Raw genomic sequence first — 21,053 nt, forward strand, 5'->3', positions numbered from 1 at the left:
GACTTGTTACCTTAAAGTAACACGTCCTAACCTTTCCGCAAACTCTAGGGGTGCACCTTAGGGTATCAGATTGTGTTTTTTTCTGATAGTTGACCACGCTTTTGCTTGGCTCAAATATTGGTGAAAATAATTTATCATCCCCGCAAAAAAAGAAAAAACTAAAACCAAAACCAAAACCAAAAAACCCCAAACAAAACCAAACACAGAAAGAAACAAAACTGCAGATTTCTAGCGGGAAGAGTTTGCCAGCTTGTTGGACAAATACTGTGAGATGAATGGGAAATGCGGAAAAGACAAAACAAAGCTTCAACTGCATACAGCACATTTAGTTCAATGTGCCTCAGCACAGGCCGAGGAAAACGGGTCCTGCGGTTTATTCAAGATGCCTCAGGGCCTAAATGAGGGGTGGACTGATTCACACTTGCTGTGATCTGCAGCCTGGTCCAAAGCTACAGAAGGATCCTAGTGGGTGACTGAGGACTTTCCCTGGGTGGGCCCCGGGAGGAGGAAGAGACCCCAGCGTCCCCAGGAGGGGAGGGCAGGCTTAGGAGAGAAAAAAAAATCCTACAATCTTCACCTTTGTTCTGTAAAACCTAAAAGAGTTTAAAAACGTTCATCTAAGTTTCCTTGGTTTCTCCCTGGGTACACACGTATCCTTTTTACTTTCCCCAACTCAGTTCTGTGGTGCGTGGGAGGCGCTGCAACAGAGTCTCGGTCCGGACTGGAGCCCCGGCGAGGGACGCCCCGGTTCCCCACGTAGCTTTCCCTCGCGAGGTTTCGCACTTTCCAGCGCCGCTCCTTCCCCCAGCCCTCCCGGCTCCCGCGTGGGACGCAGAGAGGGGTTGGGTGCCGCACTGGCCCGGGAGTGGCTTATGCCTGATAGAGCCCGGATGGAGACCGTGGGACGCCCGCCCCGGCGTCGACTCCCGCGCCCCGGGTGAGGGTGGGCGGCCGCGCCTGGGTCCCGGACGCCGCGGGCGCTGAAGGCCTCGGGTGGGCGCGGCGCGGTGGCCGCGGGCGTGCGGTCCTACGGGCTGCAGGGGGCGCTGTGCACGCCCTCAGGCTCGGCCGCCGAGCGCAGCTCTTTTTAAAAGGGACGGCGGGGCACGTGGCTCGGGACGCAGTTCGCGGCCCCCCGGCAGTAGCTCCCAGGCTAGGCGGGTCCCGCTCCGCCTTCGCTGTCGCCGCCGCGCCGCCCCGGGCCCGACAGGCCGGGTCCAGGGACTGCAACCCAGCGAGGGACGCGGGTAGCCATGGCCGAAGCAGCGCCTGCCCGGGTAAGCGCCCTGGGCCCCGCGGACGCCGGGAAGGCCCAGGCCGCCGCTGCGTGAGCCCGCGCGAGGGACTCTGGCCGCGCGGGGCCGCCAGGCGAGAGGGCCCTGCGCGCAGCCTCCGCGCTCGCCGCCCCCGGCCCATCGCCCGGCCCGCGTCGAAGGCATTGACCGGGCGGCCCAAACTCCAGGCCCGGCGGGTGGGGCCCCGACGTCAGCGACGGACGATCCGGCCCTTCTGCGGCCTCTGCCAGCCCGGGCCTCAGAGTCACGCTAGGCGACTAGGAGGCCGCGCCTTGGAAGCATTGTTCCCTTTGAGGCCCCGCGGCGCCCCCACAGCAGGCTGGGCGGGCAGGGGCAGCAGGCCCCACGGGACAGTCGCGGAGGCTGAGATGGGAAGGGACTGGCCCAGGGTCACGCATCTGTTAGAGGCGGGAGCCTCACGCCGGGGCAGGGACTTTGGAATTAGACACTTTAAAACGCCTCATAGTCTACTTTTGCCAAAGAGAAATATTTAAGTGTCGTTTACAAGAGAGATTGTAGATTAAAAAAAAAAAAATCAGTGTAGCAGATTTTATTTAAATTTGTTTTTTAGAGGGAGTCTCGCTCTGTTGTGCATGCTGGAGTGCAGTGGCACGATCTCGGCTCACTGCAAGCTCCGCCTCCCAGGTTCAAGGCATTCTCCTTGAACTGGGACTCTCCGTGTAGCTGGGACTACAGGCGCCTGCTACCACGCCTGGCTAATTTTTCTATTTTTGGTAGAGACGGAGTTTCACTATGTCGGCCAGGCTGGTCTTGAACCCCAGACCTCGTGATCTGCCTGCCCCGGCCTCCCAAAGTGCTGGCATTACAGATGCGAGCCACTGCACCCGGCAATTTAAAATTTTTAAAATTAAAAAATGTTATATATATATATATATTTTTTAGACAGGGTCTCTCAGCCAAGCTGGAGTGCAGTGGTGGGATCTCATCTCACTGCAACCTCTACCTCTGCCTCCCGAGTTCAAGCGATTCTCCTACCTCAGCCTCCCAATCCCAAGTAGCTGGGATTACAGGCGCAGGTGCCTGTCTCGTTTATATCTATCTATCTGTCTATCTGTCTATCTAGATATATATCTATATGAATAAGTTTGTTCATAAGAATAAACTGTATATATAAGTATTCCTATACAGAATTTTCTCCTGGAGAAGGAAAAATCACATCAGTTTTTTTCTGCATCTTCATCTATATAAACTAGGCCAGTTTAACAGATTTTAGAATATTGGTTTGATATTGTGCAGTTTGTCCAATTGGGAGATTATAATCCTTTGGCCATTTTTGACATACTGGAAAATGCTTGTAAAGAGCTCAGTAGATGATACCTACTGTTATTAATACACCTCAGTGAAGGTTTTGAAACCTTGATTTTTCTGGATACTTTTATTAAAGTAGAACTTCCTCTCCCTCCTCTTAGTGAGTGTGGTGAGCTTCTTTTTGGGTTCCCTGAGTGCAAGGGAGAGAAGAAACGCTGGGGATTCTGCAGGTTTATAGTCCTGTTGCCTGGGAAGAGGGGGTCCTAGGAGGTGACATCATCCACTCCCCCTAGCCTGAAGCTCACAGCTTTACTACCTTTCAGCTCACTCCTGTCCACCTGCTCCTTTCCCAGTGCCTTCTTGCAGCACTTGAGATCCCAAGAAACTTCCCAAAAGGGACAGATTTGCCCTGGACTCTTGTTAGCCCATCCTATCACACTGTTGTTATTTGTAAGTATTCCTATACAGAATTGTTCTCCTGGAGAAGGAAGAACCCCATCAGTTGTTTTTTTTTTTTCATCTTCATTGTATGTTTACTATGATAGGTGTTCAGTAATTGTTGAATGAATGAAGCAATTATAGATTATTAGTGCTAAGAAGGAGGGAACAGTGAAAGTCTCTAGGATGCGTTGTCTAAGCAAGACTCTTAAAGACCAGAGGGACTCAGGCATACAGAGGATGCATATTGAGAGCTGACATGAAGGTGGAGGAGGGCCAGGTGGGTCCTCGCAATCCACAGGAGGCCAGCATGACTGGAGCGCGGCAGGAACTGGATGGCTCAAGGTCAAGAGAGGTCGGCTGGGCCATGAAGAAGTCTAGATCTTACGCCAGGTACACTGGGAAGCTACTGAAGAGTTTTAAGCAGGGGACTGCAATGATCTCTTTGTGTTTTTAAAAGATTACCAGGCCGGGAGCAGTGGCTCATGCCTGTAATCCCAGCCCTTTGGGAGGCTGAGAAAGGCGGATCACAAGGTCAGGAGTTTGAGACCAGCCTAGCCAATATGGTGAAAGCCCGTCTCTACTGAAAATATAAAAACCAGCCGGGTGTGGTGGCAGGTGTCTGTAGTCCCAGCTACTCGGGAGGCTGAGTCAGGAGAATCGCTTGAACTCGGGAGGTGGAGGTTGCAGTGAGCTGAGATTGCGCCACTGCACTCTAGCCTGGGTGACAGAGCAAGACTCTGTCTCAAAAAAAAAAAAAAAAAAGATTACCGGTTACTCTGTGGAAAGTGTATTGTCGTGGAGAAGGCTGGAAGTAGGGGAGAAGGCTGGAAGTGGGGAAATCAGGTAGGCAGGACCGCAGTGGCCGAGGCCAAGCAAGGTGATGGGGACTTGGACTAGACACTGGCAGTGGTGAAGGAGAAACATGGATGGATTTGAGGTAATTTTGGAAGTTAATACCCCGTGGTGATTTAACCATGAAGGATGAATGAAATTGAGGGGTGAGATGTCGATTTGTCTCTCCAACGAGGCTTTTAGCAGCACCAACCAGGACTGTGCCCATTGCACATGCACGATGATGGCTTGTGAATCAGATATCAGGGTAAGTTGAGGCACTTGAGAAGCTTTTTCCAAGGCACTGAAGGACAACGGAATAAAAGAGGTGGAGGTAAAAAAAGGCCATATGAACTATTTGTACCATATCCCTGAGCCAGAACCATCACCATAATCACCGTCATTGTCTCAGTCTGCTCAGGCTGCCTTACTTGGTTCCCGGCAGGTCTCTTTTCCTGGTTTGCAGACGGCTGCCTTCTCATTGTATCCTCACATGACATACAGCAAGATCGTGTCCCTTGTGTTTCTTCTTACAAGGGCACGAATCCTACATATGAGGGCTCTGCCTTCATGGCCTAATTGCCTCCCAGAGGCTCCACCTCCAAATACCAGCATATTGGGGATTACTGCTTCAGCAAATGGATTTTGAGGGAGACACAAACATTTGTTCCATAGCAATCATCATCTTCTTAGCCCTGTGACATGGGGCTCATGTTTATTATTTGTGCTGTGCTACACATTGTACTAAGTGCTTTGTACACAGATTTTTCTTAATTCCCTCAGTCTTATTGTATAGGTACTATTATTATCTCCATTTTCTAGATGGGGAAGGGAAGTTGGAAGCTGTTGGAAACACCTTGCCCACAGTTGGCCAGCTTGTGAGTGGCAGAGCTGAGTTGCACCTGGGCTGTCCACTGGAGAGTCATGTCTCTGTGCCACAAAGCCTTGTCTCTTCATTTTTAGAAGAGGAGACAGACCCAAGAAGGGGAGTCACTGGTTTGAGGAAGGGGAGTCACTGGTTTGAGACTGCATGGTTTGCTCAAGCCTATGGGGCATGCCCTGTCCCCATAGCTAGTGTATAGGATGGGCGGGGGCTGTTTTTCTTCCACTTTCCCACTTGCTGACACGTTGGTCCAGCCACTGTCTCTTGTATCAGTTAGGCTGGATTCCTAACTGACACCCTAGCCTCTCCATCTCCCCCCAGGGTGCTGCTAACTCAGGATCCCAGATGGGGCTTTACCATTGCAGGTGTCATTTCTGAGGTGTGTTTTTGAGATGGAAGGTTTGATTGTATAGTTCTCACAATACCTCTCTTTTCTCTTCTTGTGAGCAGACCCCCAAGACAGACAAGCACACAGAGGACCAGAGTCCTTCCACACCCTTGCCCCAGCCAGCTGCTGAGAAGAACTCGTACCTCTACTCCACGGAAATCACACTGTGGACGGTGGTGGCTGCCATTCAGGCCTTGGAGAAGAAGGTGGATTCCTGCCTGGCCCGCTTGCTGACTCTGGAGGGGCGCACGGGGACAGCCGAGAAGAAGCTGGCCGATTGTGAGAAGACAGCTGTGGAGTTCGGGAACCAGCTGGAGGGCAAGTGGGCGGTGCTGGGGTCCCTGCTGCAGGAGTACGGGCTGCTGCAGAGGCGGCTGGAGAATGTGGAGAACCTGCTGCGCAATAGGAACTTCTGGATCTTGCGGCTGCCCCCGGGCAGCAAGGGGGAGTCCCCCAAGGTAGCGGCGGGACACCCTGCGGGTGGGAGAGCTTGAGGGGCCGAGCCTGTGAGTGTGTGGGTGAGTGAGTGCAACACTTGTGGTTCCAGGTGCCCGTGACCTTCGATGATGTGGCCGTGTATTTCTCTGAGCTGGAGTGGGGCAAGCTGGAGGACTGGCAGAAGGAGCTCTACAAGCACGTGATGAGGGGCAACTACGAGACCCTGGTCTCCCTGGGTAAGGCCACGGAGGGAGGATCTGGGCATCTGTCCACAGGTTGTCTGTGGACAGTCTGTTTCTTTGTTTTGGCTTTTGGTACTTTGGGCACCTCTGCATCTTTGTGGGCATCTCGGGTCCAGCTCTTCCCCATTTCTTGTTCTGTGCACAGATTATGCCATCTCCAAACCGGACATCCTCACCCGGATAGAGAGGGGAGAGGAACCTTGTCTTGACAGGTGGGGCCAGGAGAAGCAGAATGAAGTAGAGGTGGGGCATCTAAGGATGTCGGGCACTGGTAAGTAAAAGAGCAAGATGTGGTGGCGTGGGGGGAGTGCCAGGGGCTAGCTGCACCATCGCCCACCCTCTTGGGCTTCCCAGACAATCAGGGAGGCCAGAAAGGGAGCATAGGCCATTAACCCAAAGTGGGATCACTCTGTACAAGGCCACCCTGGACAGGAGTGGGTGGCAGACTTAGAGCCATAGGGTTTCTGTATCTGTCCAATGTGGGCCATCATACTCACCTTACGTGGCTGTGATGACTGAGTGACAAATATTAAGCATGTACATGCTGATCACTTTGTAATAGTGGGGACTGGCCGGGCGCGGTGGCTCACGCCTGTAATCCCAGCACTTTGGGAGGCTGAGGCGGGTGGATCATGAGGTCAGGAGATTGAGACCATCCTGGTTAACATGGTGAAACCCTGTCTCTACTAAAAATACAAAAAATTAGCCGGGCGTGGTGGTGGGCGCCTGTAGTCCCAGCTACTCGGGAGGCTGAGGCAGGAGAATGGCGTAAACCCAGGAGGCGGAGCTTGCAGTGAGCCGAGATTGCGCCACTGCACTCCAGCCTGGGCGACAGAGCGAGATTTTGTCTCAAAATATATGTGTGTGTGTATGTGTATGTGTGTGTGTGTGTGTGTATATATATATAGTGGGGACTTAGTAATACCTCCACCAGCAGCACTGCTGCCTCCTGGCGTCTTCAGGCCTGTCCATGTCCCTGCTATTGCTTGTGCCCCTGTCGCGGTCCCACAGCCCCAGCCTGCGGCAGGAGGGCCTGTCATGTGCTGGCTTCCATTTGTGTACATGGCCCTCGGTAGGAGGGCCAGGCATGCCCTGTCCTTGTAGCTGGTGTATAGGACAGTGGTTCCAAAGGGGACTGCACATCCCAATCCTCTGGGGGGCTTTTTTTTAAATTAAATTTTAATAAAGTAGAATAGCACAGTGAATCTCCAAATGATCGTCACCCAGACTCAGCACTCCGCTGGGTTTGCCACACTCGCTTCATCTGTTTTTTCCCTTTTCCTGAACGTAACCACAATACCATGGTCACACCCACAGAATATCAGAATATCATCTAATACCGTCTAATACCTAGCCTTTGTTTTGTTTTCCCCAGTTGTCTCAAAAATGTTTTCCATAGGTCTTTGGATCCTAATTGTAATACACCCAAGTCCACATTTTACATTTGGTTTGTGTCTCTGAAGTCTATAAAAACAAACTTATGAAGACCCCCCAGTCTTTTTCAACAGCTTTATTGAGATATAATTCATATACTATATAATTTACCTATTAAAGTGTGCAATTGAGTACTTCTTAAAAAAATTTCAACTTTTACTTTGGATATAGGTGTACACGTGCGGGTTTGTTACCTGGGTATATTGTGCCCAGGTAGTGAGCATAGTACCCAAGTTTTTCAATCCATGCTCCCCTCTTTCCCTTCCCCCTCTAGTAGTCCACAGCGTGTGTTTTTCCCAGGTTTATGTCAATGTATGCTCATTGTTTAGGTCCCAGTTATAAGTGAGAACATGCAATATTTGGTTTTCTGTTCTTCCATTAGTTCACTTAGGATTATGGCCTTCAGCTTCATGTTGCTGCAAAGCACATGATTTCATTCTTTTTTATGGCTATGTGGTATTCCATGGTGTATATATACCACATTTTCTTTATTCAACCCACCACTGATGGACACCCAGGTTGATTCCATGTCTTTGCTACTGTGAATAACATTGTGATGAACATATGTGTGCATGTATATTTTTGGGATAATGATCTATTTTCCTTTGGGTATATACCCAGTAACAGGATTGCTGGGTCAGATGGTAGCTCTGTTTTAAGTCCCTTGAGAAATCTTCAAACTGTGGAAACAGTGGCTGGACTAACTTACATTCCCATCAGCCGTGTATAGGCATTCCCTTTTCTCTGCAGCCTCGCCAGCATCTGATTGTTTTTGAGTTTTTAATAATGGTCATTTTGACTGGTGTGAAATGGTACTCATTATGGTTTTGATTTGCGTTTCTCTGATGATTAGTGATGGTGAGCATTTTTTCATGTTTGTTGGCCGCTTGCATGTCTTTTTTTAAGAAATGTCTGTTCATGTCCTTTGCTCATTTTTTGCTTGTTGGTTTAAGTTCCTTATAGATGCTAGATGTTAGACCTTTGTCAGACGCATAGTTTGCAGATATTTTCTCCCATTCTGTAGGTTTCGGTTTACTCTGTTGGTAGTTTCTTTTGCTGTGTAGAAGCTCTTTAGTTTAATTAGGTCCCACTTGTCAATTTTTGTTTTTGTCGCAGTTGCTTTTGAGGACTTAGCCAAAAATTCTTTGCTAAGGGCAATATCGAGGAGGGTATTTCCTAGGTTTTATTCTAGAATTTTTATAATTTGAGGTCTTACATTTAAATCTTTAATCCATCTTGAGTTGCTTTTTGTATATGGTGAAAGGTAGGGGTCTAGCTTCATTCTTCTGCACATGTCTAGCTAGGTACCCCAGCAACATTTATTGAATAGGGAGTCTTTTCACCATTGCTTTTTTTTTTGGTCAGCCTTGTCCAAGATCAGATTATTGTAAGTGTGTGACTTTATTTCTGAGTTTCCTATTCTATTCCATTGGTCTACATGTCTGCTTTTGTACCAGTACCATGCTGTTTTGGTTACTACAGCCTTCTAGTATAGTTTGAAATTGGGTAGTGGGGAACATCACACACCAGGGCCTATCATGGGGAGGGGGGAGGGGGGAGGGATTGCATTGGGAGTTATACCTGATGTAAATGACGAGTTGATGGGTGCAGCACACCAACATGGCACAAGTATATATACATATGTAGCAAACCTGCACATTGTGCACATGTACCCTACAACTTGAAGTTTAATAATAATAAATAAATTAAAAAAAAAAAAAAAAAGGATAGAAACACACACACACAAAAAAAGAAATTGGGTAGTGTGACACCTTTGACTTTGTTCTTTTTGTTTAGGATTGCTTTGGCTATTCTGGCTCTTTTTTGGTTTCATATGAATTTTAGAATTGTTTTTTCTTACTCTGTAAAGAATGATATGAGTAGTTTGAAAAGAATAGCGTTGAGTCTGTAAATTGCTTTGGGCAGTATGGCCATTTTAACAATATTGATTCTTTCCATCCATGAGCATGGGATGTTTTTAAATGTATCTGTGTCATCTCTGATTTCTTTAAACAGTATTTCATAGTTTTCCTTGTAGAGTCTTTCATCTCTGCGTGGTTAGCTGTATTCCTGGGTATTTCTTTCTTTTTTTTGGTAGCTATTGTAAATGGAACTGTATTCTTGATTATACACTCTCAGGCTGATGTTATTCTTGTGTAGGAATGCTACTGATTTTTGTACACTAATTTTGTATCCTGAAACCTTACTAAAATTGTTGATCAGTTCCAGTAGCCTTTTGGCAGAGTTTTAAAGGTTTTCTAGGTACAGAATCATTGTCAGCAAAGACAGATAGTTTAACTTCTTTTCCTATTTGGATGCTGTTTGTTTCTCTTGCCTTATTGCTCTGGCTAGGACGTCCTATAGTTGAGTGTTTTTTAGTATATTCACAAAGTTGTGCAGCTATCACCACAGTCCAATTTTAGACCTTTCTTGTTCCATCAAAAAGAAACCCCATACCCATTAGTAGTCACTGCCTGTTCCTCTGCCCACCTGTTCCCCTGCCCCAGGCAGCCTCTGATCTGCTTTCTGTGTCTATGCATTTATCCATCTGGAAACTCCATATAAATGGAATCATACAGCCGGGCGCAGTGGCGCACGCCTGTAATCCCAGCACTTTGGGAGCCTGAGGTGGGCGGATCATGAGGTCAGGAGATCAAGACCGTTCTGGTCAACATGGTGAAACCCCGTTTCTACTAAAAATACAAAAAATTAGCTGGGTGTGGTGGTGTGCAACTGTAATCCCAGCTACTCAGGAGGCTGAGGCAGGAGAATTGCTTGAACCCGGGAGGTGGAGGTTGCAGTGAGCCAAGATTGCACCACTGCACTCCAGCCTGGGCAACAGAGCGAGACTCCGTCTCAAAAAAAAAAATGGAATCACATATTATGTGGCATTTGTGCCTGCCTTCTTTCATTGAGCATAATGTTTTGAAGGTTCATCCACATTGATTGTAGTATGTATGAGTACTTCATTCCTTTTTGTGGCTGAGTGACACTCCATTGTAAAGATATGCCACATATTGTTTATTCCTTTATCAGTTGATAAATTCCCCCCGTGCCCCCCCATTTATTTATTTATTTATTTATTTATTTAGAGACAGGATCTCACTCTGTTGCCTAGGCTGGAGTACAGTGTCATGATCTCAGCTCACTGCAGCTTTGACCTCCTGGGCTCAAGTGATCCTCCCATCTCAGCTTCCCGAGTAGCTGGGACTACAGGCACATGCCACCATGCCTTGGCCTTTCAAAGTGCTGGGATTACAGGTGTGAGCCATGGGCGCCTGGCCTGGTTCTTTGATTTTATGTTGTTTATCACTTTCCTTTTACGTGGAAGTCTTAAATTCTCAACTAAATTTGCGTAATTTCTTCAATGATCTTATATCCAATCCTAGCACTTCATTATCCTGTAATTTATCTTAGAATTTCAAAACAGTGAAGCAATAATACTACTAACAATTAGACTTCATTGAAATACAAGATATTTTTGCAGCTCTTTTTGTCCTCTGTATACATTCTGTGCAGGACTTATGGGCAAAATAATACCTTTTAAAGTCACTTGAAATATTTTCTCTATGTACTTATGCCACCAACTTGGTATACAGTTGCATTCGTTTATTTTTAGATTTTTTTTATAGATTATTCTTTTTGTTTTTTGATGTAACTTAATTTTTTGAATATGTAAGATATTTTATGTTTGCAAAGTCAAAATGATTTAACATGGTACATTCAAGGAAATCTCATTTCCATCCTTGTGCCCTCTCCCTATAGATAATCATCTTTATTCGTTTCTTATTTATACTACCATGTTTCTTTTGGAAACATCAGTAACACAGATGTATTTGTATTCCCACCCCTGTCTTATTCAGTATGTTGTGGAGACCACCTCATGCGATGATGTACAGGTCTTGCTCAGTTCTGTGGATTCGGAATGTTCTGTGGTGTGATAGTTTATTTCACAGTCTACACCTTGGACATTTAGGGTATTTCCAGCATATTGCTGACATAAATAATGCTGCAGGGAGTACTTTGTGCATAAATCAGTTCATATTTTTGCCAAGGTATCTTTTTTTAAAATTTGTTTTTTGTGAGAAGGAGTCTCACTCACTGTGTTGCCCAGGCTGCAGTGCAGTGGCACGATCTCGTCTCACTGTAATCCCTGACTCCTGGGTTCAAATGATTCTCGAGCCTCAGCCTCTGGACTGACTGGGACCACAGGTGTGCGCCACCACGCCTGGCTAATTTTTGTATTAGCAGAGATGGGGTTTCATCATGTTGGCCAGGCTAGTCTCTAACTCCTGACCTCGAGTGATCCACCTTCCTCAGCCTCCCAAAGTGTTGAGATTACATATGAGCCGCTGTGCCTGGACCCAATGTATCTTTGAGATGTAATCCTGGAGGTTGGATTGCTGGGTCAAAAGGTAAATAAATATGTTATTTGGGGAGAATTTATTTCCAGATTCCCCTGGACAGAGGAATCATGTGCATTCCCATCTGTGTTGTCAAAAAGGTTCTCTTGCCAACAGAGGATGTGGACAAACTTGTAGGATTCTTTTCAGTGTAATAGTAACAAGTATGACAGTGTAGTTTTAATGGCACCTCTCTTACTGAGTGTGGATGAGTTTTTTTTCCTTTAGAATTCTTTCTATTTTAATTTCTAATTTTTATGGTACATAGTAGGTGTGCATATTTATGGCGTACATGAGATATTTTGATACAGGCATACAATGTGTAATAATGACATCAGGGTAAATGGGATATTCATTATCTCAAGCGTTTCTTATTTCTTTGTGTTATAAACATTCCAATTATACTCTTTTAGTTGTTATAAAATATACGATTAAATTATTGTTGACTGTAGTCACCCTGTTATGCTATCACATACTAGATCTTATTCATTCTATTTAACTATATTTTTTACCCGTTAACCATCTCTACTTCCCCCTTTGCACCTTCCCCCAACCCTTCCCAGCCTTAGGTAACCATCGTTCAACTTCTCTGTCTCCATGAGTTCAACTGTTTTACTTTTTGGCTCCCAAAATGAATGAGAACATACAAAGTTTGTCTTTCTGTGCCTGGCTTATTTCACGTAACATAATGTCCTCCAGTTCCACCCATGTTGTTGCAAATGACAGGATCTTCATCTTTTTTATAGCTGAATATTACTCTGCTGTGTATATGTACCACATTTTCTCTGTCCATTTGTCTGGTGATGGGCACTTAGGTTGCTTCCAAATCTTGACGATTGTGAATAATGCTGCAATAAACATGGGAGTGCAGATAGATAACACTGATTTCCTTTCTTTTGGGTATATACTTAGCAGTGGGGTTGCTGGGTCATGTGGTAGTTCTGCTTTTAGTTTTTTTGGGGCACCTCTATACTGTTCTCCGTAGTGGTTGCACTAATTTACATTCCCACCAACAGTGTTTGTGGGTTCCCTTTTCTTCACATCTTTGCCAGTGTGTGTTATTGCCTGTCTTAACTGGGATGAGATGATAAGTCATTGTTGTTTTGATTTGCATTTCTCTGATGATTGATTATGTTGAGCACCTTTTCATATATCTGTTTGCCATTTGTACATTTTTTTTTTTTTTTTTGAGACGGATTCTCACTCTGTCACCCAGGCTGGAGTGCGGTGGCGCATCTTGGCTCACTGCAAACTCCGTCTCCCGAGTTCACGCCATTCTCCTGCCTCAGCCTCCCGAGTAGCTGGGACTACAGGTGCCCGCCACCACGCCTGGCTAATTTTTTATATTTTTAGTAGAGATGGGGTTTCACCATGTTAGCCAGGATGGTCTCCATCTCCTGACCTCATGATCCGCCTGCCTTGGCCTCCCAAAGTCCTGGGATTACAGGCATGAGCCACCATGCCCAGCCATTTTTTTTTTTTTTTTGAGACAGGGTCTCACTCTGTTGCCCAGATATGACAGGAGTGCAGTGGCACAATCAGAGCTCACTGCAGCCCAATCTCCTGGGTTCAAGCCATTCTCCCACCTCATCCTCCCAAGTAGCTGGGACTAGAGGCATGTGTCACCACGCCCAGCTAATTTTTGTATTTCTTGTAGAGATGGAGTTTTGCCGTGTTGCCCAGGCTGGTCTTGAACTCCTGGACTCGAGCAATCTTCCTGCCACAGCCTCCCAAAGCACTGAGATTTCAGGCATGAGCCACCATGCCCAACCTGGATGCCGTCTTTTGAGGAGTATCTATTCAGATCTTTTGCCCATTTTTAATCAGATTGTTTTTTAATTGGGTAATTGGATTTTTTCCTATAGATTTGTTTGAGCCCCTTAGATATTCTGGTTATGAATCCCTTGTCAGATGGATAATTTGCGAATATTTTTTCCCATTCTGTGGGGTGTCTTTTCACTTTGTTGATTGATTCCTTTGCTGTGCAGAAGGTTTTTAACTTGATGTGATCCCATTTGTTCATCTTTTGCTTTGGTTGTCTGTGCTTTAGGGTATTACTCAAATCTTTGCCCAGACCAATATCCTGGAGAGTTTCCCCAGTGTTTTCTTGTAGTAGTTTGATAGTTTGAGGTCTTATATTTAAGTTTTTAATCTATTTGATTTGATTTTTTTATATGATGAGAGATAGGAGTTTAGTTTTATTTTTCTGCATATGGATATTCAGTTTTCCTGGCACAATTTATGAAAATGACTGTCCTTGTTCCAATATATTTTCTTTTTTTTTCTTTTTTGTGACGGAGTCTCACTCTGTCACCCAGACTGGAGTGCGGTGGCACAATCTTGGCTCACTGCAACCTCTGCCTCACGGGTTCAAGCAGTTCTCCTGTCTCAGCCTCCTGAGTAGCCGGGACTACAGGCGCCTGCCACCACTCCCGGCTAATTTTTGTATTTTTAGTAGAGACGGGGTTTCACCATATTGGTCAGGCTGGTTTTGAACTCCTGACCTCAGGTAATCCGCCAGCCTCAGCCTCCCAAAGTGTTGGGATTACAGGCATGAGCCACCACGCCTGGCCTAATATATGTTCTTGACACCTTTATCAAAAATGAGTTCGCTGTAGATGTGTGGGTTTATTTCTGGGTTCCCTATTCCGTTCTTTTGGTCTATTTGTTTTTATGCCATTACCATGCTGTTTTGGTTACTATAGATCTGTAGTTTAATTTGAAATCAGGTAATAGATTCCTCCAGTTTTGTTCTTTTTGCTTAGGATGGCTTTGGCTATTTCAGGTTTTTCAGGGTTCTATATATACTTTAGGATTATTTTTTCTATTTCTGTGAAGAATGTCCTTGATATTTTGATAGGAATTGCATTGAGTCTGTAGATTGCTTTGTGTAGTGTGGGCATTATAACTAATTCTGAACATGGAATATCTTTCCAGTCCTCTTCAATTTCTTGCATTAATGTTTCATAATTTTCGTTCTAGACATCTTTTACTTCTTTTGTTAAGTTTTTTCCTAGGTATTTTATTTTATGTATAGCTATTGTAAACGGGATTATTTTCTGGATTTCTTTTTCAGATTGTTCACTGTTGGCATATAAAAAGGCTACTGATTTTGTATGTTGATTCCGTATGCTGCAACTTTGCTGAATTTATCAGTTCTAATAGGTTTTTTTTGGTGGAGTCTTTAGGTTTTTCTAAATATAAGATCATATAATCTGCAAACAAGGATAATTTAACTTCTTCCTTTCTAATGTGGGTGCTCTTTATTTCTTTCTCTTGTCTGCTCTAGCTAGGACTTCCAGGATTATGTTGAATAACAGTGGTGAAAGTGCATCCTTATCTTGTTCATCCTTATCTTGTTCCCGATCTTAGAGGAAAGGCTTTCAATTTTTCCCCTGTTCAGTATCAGGGGAAACTGGCTGTGCATCTGTTGTATATGGCTTTTATGGTGTTGAAGTATATTCCTTCTGTACCCATTTATTTGGATTTTTTAAAATCATGAAAGTATGTTGAATTTTATCAAATGCTTTTATGGTATCAATTGAAATCCTGTGGTTTTTGTCCTTCGTTCTGTTGATAAGATGTATCACATTCATTGATTTGCAGAGGTTGAATGATTCTTCCATCCCTGCCTGGGATAAATCCCACTTGGTCATGATGAAAGATCTTTTTAATGTGGTGTTGAATTGGTGTGCTAGTATTTTGTTGAGGATTTTTGCATCAGTGTTCATCAAGATATTGGCCTGTAGCTTTCTTTTTTAGATGTGTCTTTGTTTGGTTTTGGTGTTAGGGTAATACTGGCCTCATAGAATGAGTTTGGAGGTATTCCCTCCTCCTTTATTTTTCAGAATAGTTTGAATAGCATTGGTGTGAATTCCTCTTTAAATGTTTGGTAAAATTCAGCAGTGAATTCGTTACGTCCCTGGCTTTTCTTTGCTGTGAGACTTTTTATTGCAACTTTGATCTCATTACTTGTTATTGGTCTGTTGAGGTTTTGGATTTCTTCATGGTTGAATCTTGGTAGATTGTATATGTCTAGAAATTTACCCATTTCTTCTAGATTTTTCAATTTATTGGCATATAGTTGTTCATAATAGTCTCATGATCCTTTGATTTTCTGCAGTATTACTTGTAATATCTCTTTTTTATCTCTGATTTATTTGGGTCCTCTTTATCTTAGTCTGGCTAAAGATTTGTCGATTTTATCTTTTCAGAAAACCAACTTTTCATTTCATTGATCTTTTGTATTGTTTTTTGTTTCAATTTTATTTATTTATGTTCTGATCTTTATTGTTTTTACACTAATTTGGAGTTTGGTTTGCTCTTACTTTTCTGGTTTTCTAGCATGCATGATTACGTTGTTTATTTGAAGTTTTTCTACTTTTTTAATAGAGGCACTTATTGCTGTAAACTTATGTCTTAGTATTGCTTTGCTGTATCTCACAAGTACCGTAGGTTAATTTGATATGTCGTGTTTCTATTTTCATTTCTTTCAAAAAATTTCTTTCTTTCTTCCTCTTTTTTTTTGTTTTGTTTTCAGACAAGGTCTTGCTCTGTTGCCCAGGCTGAGTGCAGTGGTGTGATCACAGCTTACTGCTGCCTGGTCCTCCTAGGCTCAAGCAGTCCTTAGCCTCCCAAATAACTGGGACTAAGGGTGTGTGCCACCATATCTCGCTAATTTTGGATTTTTTGTAGAGATGCATTCTTGCTATGTTGCCTAGGGTAATCTCAAACTCCTGGATGCAAATGGTTTCCCCACCTTGCCCTCCCAAAGTGCTGGGATTACAGCTGGCCTCAAAAAATTTCTTAATATCCTCCTTAATTTCTTTGTTGACCCATTGGCCATTCAGGAACATATTATTTAATTTCCGTGTGTTTATATAGTTTTCAAAGTTCCGCTTGTTATTGATTTCTAGCTTTATTCCATTGTAGTCAGAGAAGATACCTGGTATGATTTCAAGTTTTTGAATTTTTAAGAACTTGTTTTGTGGCCTAACATATGGTCTATCCATGAGAATGATCCATGTGCTGAGAAGAAAAAAGTGTATTCTGCAGCCGTTGGATGAAATGTTCTGTGAATATCTTTAGTCTATAGTACAGATTAAGTCCAGTGTTTCTCTGTTGGTTTTCTTTCTGAATGATCTGTCCAGTGCTGAAAGTGCGGTGTCAGAGATGCCAGTTATTACTGTATTGGGGTCTGTTTCTCTCTTTAGCTCTAACAGTATTTGCTTTATACATCTAGGCGCTCCAGAGTTGGGTGCATATATATTTATTATGCTATTAATATATCCTCTTGCCGAATTTACCCCGTTAGCATTATATAATGAACTTCTTTGTCTCTTTTTATAGTTTTGTCTGAAAATCTGTTTGGTCTGCTGTAAGTCTAGTTACTCCTACTCTTTTTTGGTTTCCATTTGCATACAGTAGTTTTTCTATCCCATAGTGCACATGTGTCTTTAGGCATTTCTTTGGGCAACAAGAGTGAGACTTTGTCTCAAAAAAAAAAAAAATTGGTTCATCTTTAGACTTTCTACTCAAGATATGAGTAGCTTACACAGTACAATTACAGTATTATCATACGCTGTGTTTGTGTACTTGCTATTACCAGTGAGTTTTGTACCTTCAGATTTTTTTTTTTTATTCCTTATTAATGTCCTTTTCTTTTTGATTGAAGTACTCCCTTTAGCATTTCTTGTAGGACAGGACTGGTGTTGATGAAATCTCTCAGCTTTTGTTTGTCTGAGAAAATCTTTATTTTTCCTTTATGTTTGAAGGATATTTTTGCTGGATATATTATTCTAGGATAAAAGCTTTTTGCCTTCAGCACTTTTATTTTTAGTTTCTTGGAGACAGTCCCTCTGGTGCCCAGACTGGAGTGAAGTGGCACAATCTTGGCTCATTGAACCTCTGCCTCCCAGGTTCAAGTGATTCTCGTGTCTCAGCCTTCCAAGTAGCTGTGATTACTGGCATGTGCCACCACATCTGCCTAATTTTTTGTATTTTTAGTAGAGACGGGGTTTCACCATATTGGCCAAGCTGGTCTCAAACTCCTGAGCTCTGGCAGTCCGCCCACCTCAGCCTTCCAAAGTGCTAGGATTACAGGCATGTGCCACTATGCCTGGCCTTTCAGGACTTTAAATATGTTGTGCCACTCTCTTGAAAACTTGTCAGGTTTCCACTGCAAAGTCTGCTGCCAGACATATTGGAGCTCTATTGTATGTCATTTGTGTCTTGTCTTTTGCTGCTTTTAGGATCCTTTTTTAATATCCTTGACCTCTGCGAGTCTGATTACTAAATGCCTTGTGGTAGTCTTGTTTTGGTTAACTCTGCTGGGTGTTTGCTAACCTTCTTGTACTTGAATATCGATATATCTTTAGGTTTGGAAAATTCTCTGTTATCATGTTTGAGTAAACTTTTTGTTTTTTGTTTTTTTGGTTACAGAGTTTTGCTCTGTTGCCCAGGCTGGAGTATAGTGGCGTGATCTTGGCTCACTGCAAACTCTGCTTCCCGGGCTTGCGTGATTCTCCCGCCTCAGTCTCCCTAGTAACTGGGATTACAGGTGCTTGCCACCGCACCCGGCTAATTTTTGTACTTTCAGTGGAGATGAGGTTTCGCCATGTTGGCCAGGCCAGTCTCAAACTCCTGACCTCAAGTTGATCCATCTGCCTTAGCCTCCCGAAGTGCTGGGATTGTAGGCATGAGCCGCCATGCCTGTCTGTGGCTAGGGCTGTTCTAAATGCTCCCTCTGTGGGTGGGTGCCAGCTAGGTTCTGCCTGGTGTTGCTTTCTGCTGTGACAGGGCAGCACTGAGTTCCGATGCAAAGTCCTACAATCACTGCCCTCTCCTTCCCCCAAGCGCACACATTCTCTCTCTGGAGCCGCATGGCTGCTGCGGGGGTACGGAGGAGGGTTGGTATCAGCAATTCAAGACTATCTTTCCCACCCTCTTCAGTGCTTCTTTCCTTCATATGATGTTACAGCTAGGTACTGTGACTGCTCATCTGGGTTTTGGTTTTTTTGAAGGTGCTTTCTTGTGTGAATAGTAGTGAATTTGGGGTTTCTGTGGGGAGATAATCGCTGGAGGGTTGTGTGGAGGGTTGTGTTCGACCATCTTGTTCCCCCACCTCCCTTTTTTTTTTTTTTGAGGCAAGATGTTACTCTGTCATCCAGTCTGGAGTGCAGTCATATAATCATGGCTCACTGCAGCCTTGAACTCCTAGGCTCAAGTGTCTTCCCACCTCAGCCTCCTGAGTAGCTAGGACTACAGGCATGTGCCACTATGCCTGGCAGGTTTTAAAATTTTTGTAGAGACAGGGTCTTACTGTGTTGTCCAGGCTGGTCTCAAACTCCTGACCTCAAACAATCCTCCTGCCTTGGCCTCCCAAAGTGGCAAAATTACAGGCATGAACCACTGCACCCGGCCCTATTTTTTATATGTTTAAGGGCCATTTAAATTACTTATTCTGTGAATTATTTATGTTTCTTGCTCTGGGAATCTTTTAAAAAATGCATATTTCCTAGGCCTACCCCAAATCTACTGATGAGACTCCCAGGCGTGCTCCCCAGGGGATGCTGCTATACTAGCCTAGTACAGGATTTGGGTTTGGGAGCCCCCATTGTAGTGTTCTGAGCCAGGAGTCCCTAAAGAGTGAGGTGTGTGTGTGTGTGTGTGTGTGTGTGTGTGTGTGTGTGTGAGACTGAGTCTCACTCTGTTGCCTAGGCTGGAGTGTAGTGGCACAATCTCAGCTCACTGCAACCTCCACCTCACAGGTTCAAGCGATTCTACTGTCTCAGTCTCCTGAGTAGTTGGGATTACAGGCATGCACCACCATGCCCGGTTAATTTTTGTATTTTTAGTAGAGATGGGGTTTCATCATGTTGACCAGGCTAGTCTTGAACTCCTGACCCCAGGTGACCCGCCTGCCTTGGCCTCCCAAAGTGCTGGGATTACAGGCGTGAGCCACTGTCCCCAGCTTCCCCCACCCCTTTTTAAAATCACTCTATATTCAAAATATATCAGCTCTTTTACTTACAGAGAAAATATGAAACTAAACATTTGTTCTCTTAGCCTCCATAATGAAACCTGTATTCAGAATATGTCCACTTTAAAAAGAAATAAAAGATTTGCAGATTATCAAGCTGAAACCTGGGAACTTTGGCATGTATTGTTTCTGTGAGTCCAGTTTTTTTTTTTTGTTTTTTTTTTTTCCTGGAGTCGGAGTTTCTCTCTTGTTGCCCAGGCTGGAGTGCAATGGCTCGATCTTGGCTCACTGCAACCTCCACCTCCCGGGTTCAAGTGATTCTTCTGCCTCAGCCTCCCAAGTAGCTGGGATTACAGGTGCACGCCACCATGCCTGGCTAATTTTTTTTGTATTTTCAGTAGAGACGGGGTTTTGCCATGTTGGTCAGGCTGGTCTTGAATTCCTGACCTCAAGTGATCCACCCACCTCAGCCTCCCAAAGTGCTGGGATTACAGGCATGAGCCACCGTGCCCGGCCTGTTTATGGGAGTCCAGTTCTTTCATCCCTTTGTAGCTGATACCTGCCTACTTGGGGCACTGGTTGCCACCACCACGGGCTACTCTTTTTTTTTTTTTTTTTTTTTAAATTCCCATTTTACAGATAAACTTTAAAATTTATTATTTATTTATTTTTTATTCTGAGTGGCATACTCTTGTGTGTCGTCACTTGTAACAGCTGAGCTCATGGCATTTTCTGGGAGACGGTGCTGCTGTCTCTCCTGCTGTTCTTTCTTTCTTCTTTGTTTTGTTTTTTTTCTTTGAGACAGAGTCTTGCTTTGTCACCCAGGCTGAAGTGCAGTGGCGCTATCTCAGCTCACTGCAAGCTCCATCTCCCGGGTTCATGCCATTCTTCCTGCCTCAGCCTCTCTAGTAGCTGAGACTACAGGCGCCCACCACAACACTGCCCGGCCAATTTTTTGTATTTTTAGTAGAGACAGGGTTTGACTGTGTTAGCCAGGATGGTCTTGATCTCCTGACCTCGTGATCCATCAGCCTTGGCCTCTCAAAGTGCTGGGATTGCAGGCGTGAGCCACCGCGCCTGGCCCTGTCCTGCCATTCAAAATCATCTCCAATGAGGTTGCCTTCTTGACCTGTGCTTCCCTTTATTCATCTGGGGGCACTGGAGGCCAAAGGGCTGCGTGGGTCTTCACCTGATGGAACTGATGGAACTGATGGAAGTGGCATTTTTGGAGAGGCCTGCGACTGCCCCAACTAGGAGCACCGCTGGCTTGTAGGCTGCTCGATCCTGGGGGTGCTGCTCCTTTGCCAGTGCTGTCCCCCAAATCCAACTGCAGCAGAATCTGGCTCTTCTTTCCAATATTTAAAAATCATTCTTAAATTTTTTTTTTTGGCACGGTCTTGCTCTGTCGCTCAGTCTGGAGTGGTGCAGTCATAGCTTACTGCAGACTC

At 44.7% G+C, this 21,053-nt stretch overlaps 1 protein-coding gene across 1 annotated transcript in view; it reads left to right on the top strand.

The window, feature by feature from the left end:
* Positions 1-747: 747 nt before the first annotated feature.
* Positions 748-21,053, top strand: part of LOC103227191 (zinc finger protein 783) — a 28,349-nt gene continuing 8,043 nt past the window's right edge. Inside the window, exons 1-4 of the mRNA XM_037990911.2 lie at positions 748-1,277; positions 5,170-5,565; positions 5,655-5,781; positions 5,933-6,058. Coding sequence (XP_037846839.2) covers positions 1,254-1,277; positions 5,170-5,565; positions 5,655-5,781; positions 5,933-6,058 — 673 coding nt within the window. The 5' untranslated portion in view covers positions 748-1,253. The remainder of the gene's footprint in view (positions 1,278-5,169; positions 5,566-5,654; positions 5,782-5,932; positions 6,059-21,053) is intronic.

The sequence above is a fragment of the Chlorocebus sabaeus genome, chromosome 21, assembly GCF_047675955.1.
Source record: "Chlorocebus sabaeus isolate Y175 chromosome 21, mChlSab1.0.hap1, whole genome shotgun sequence".
Taxonomy (NCBI): Eukaryota; Metazoa; Chordata; class Mammalia; order Primates; family Cercopithecidae; genus Chlorocebus; species Chlorocebus sabaeus.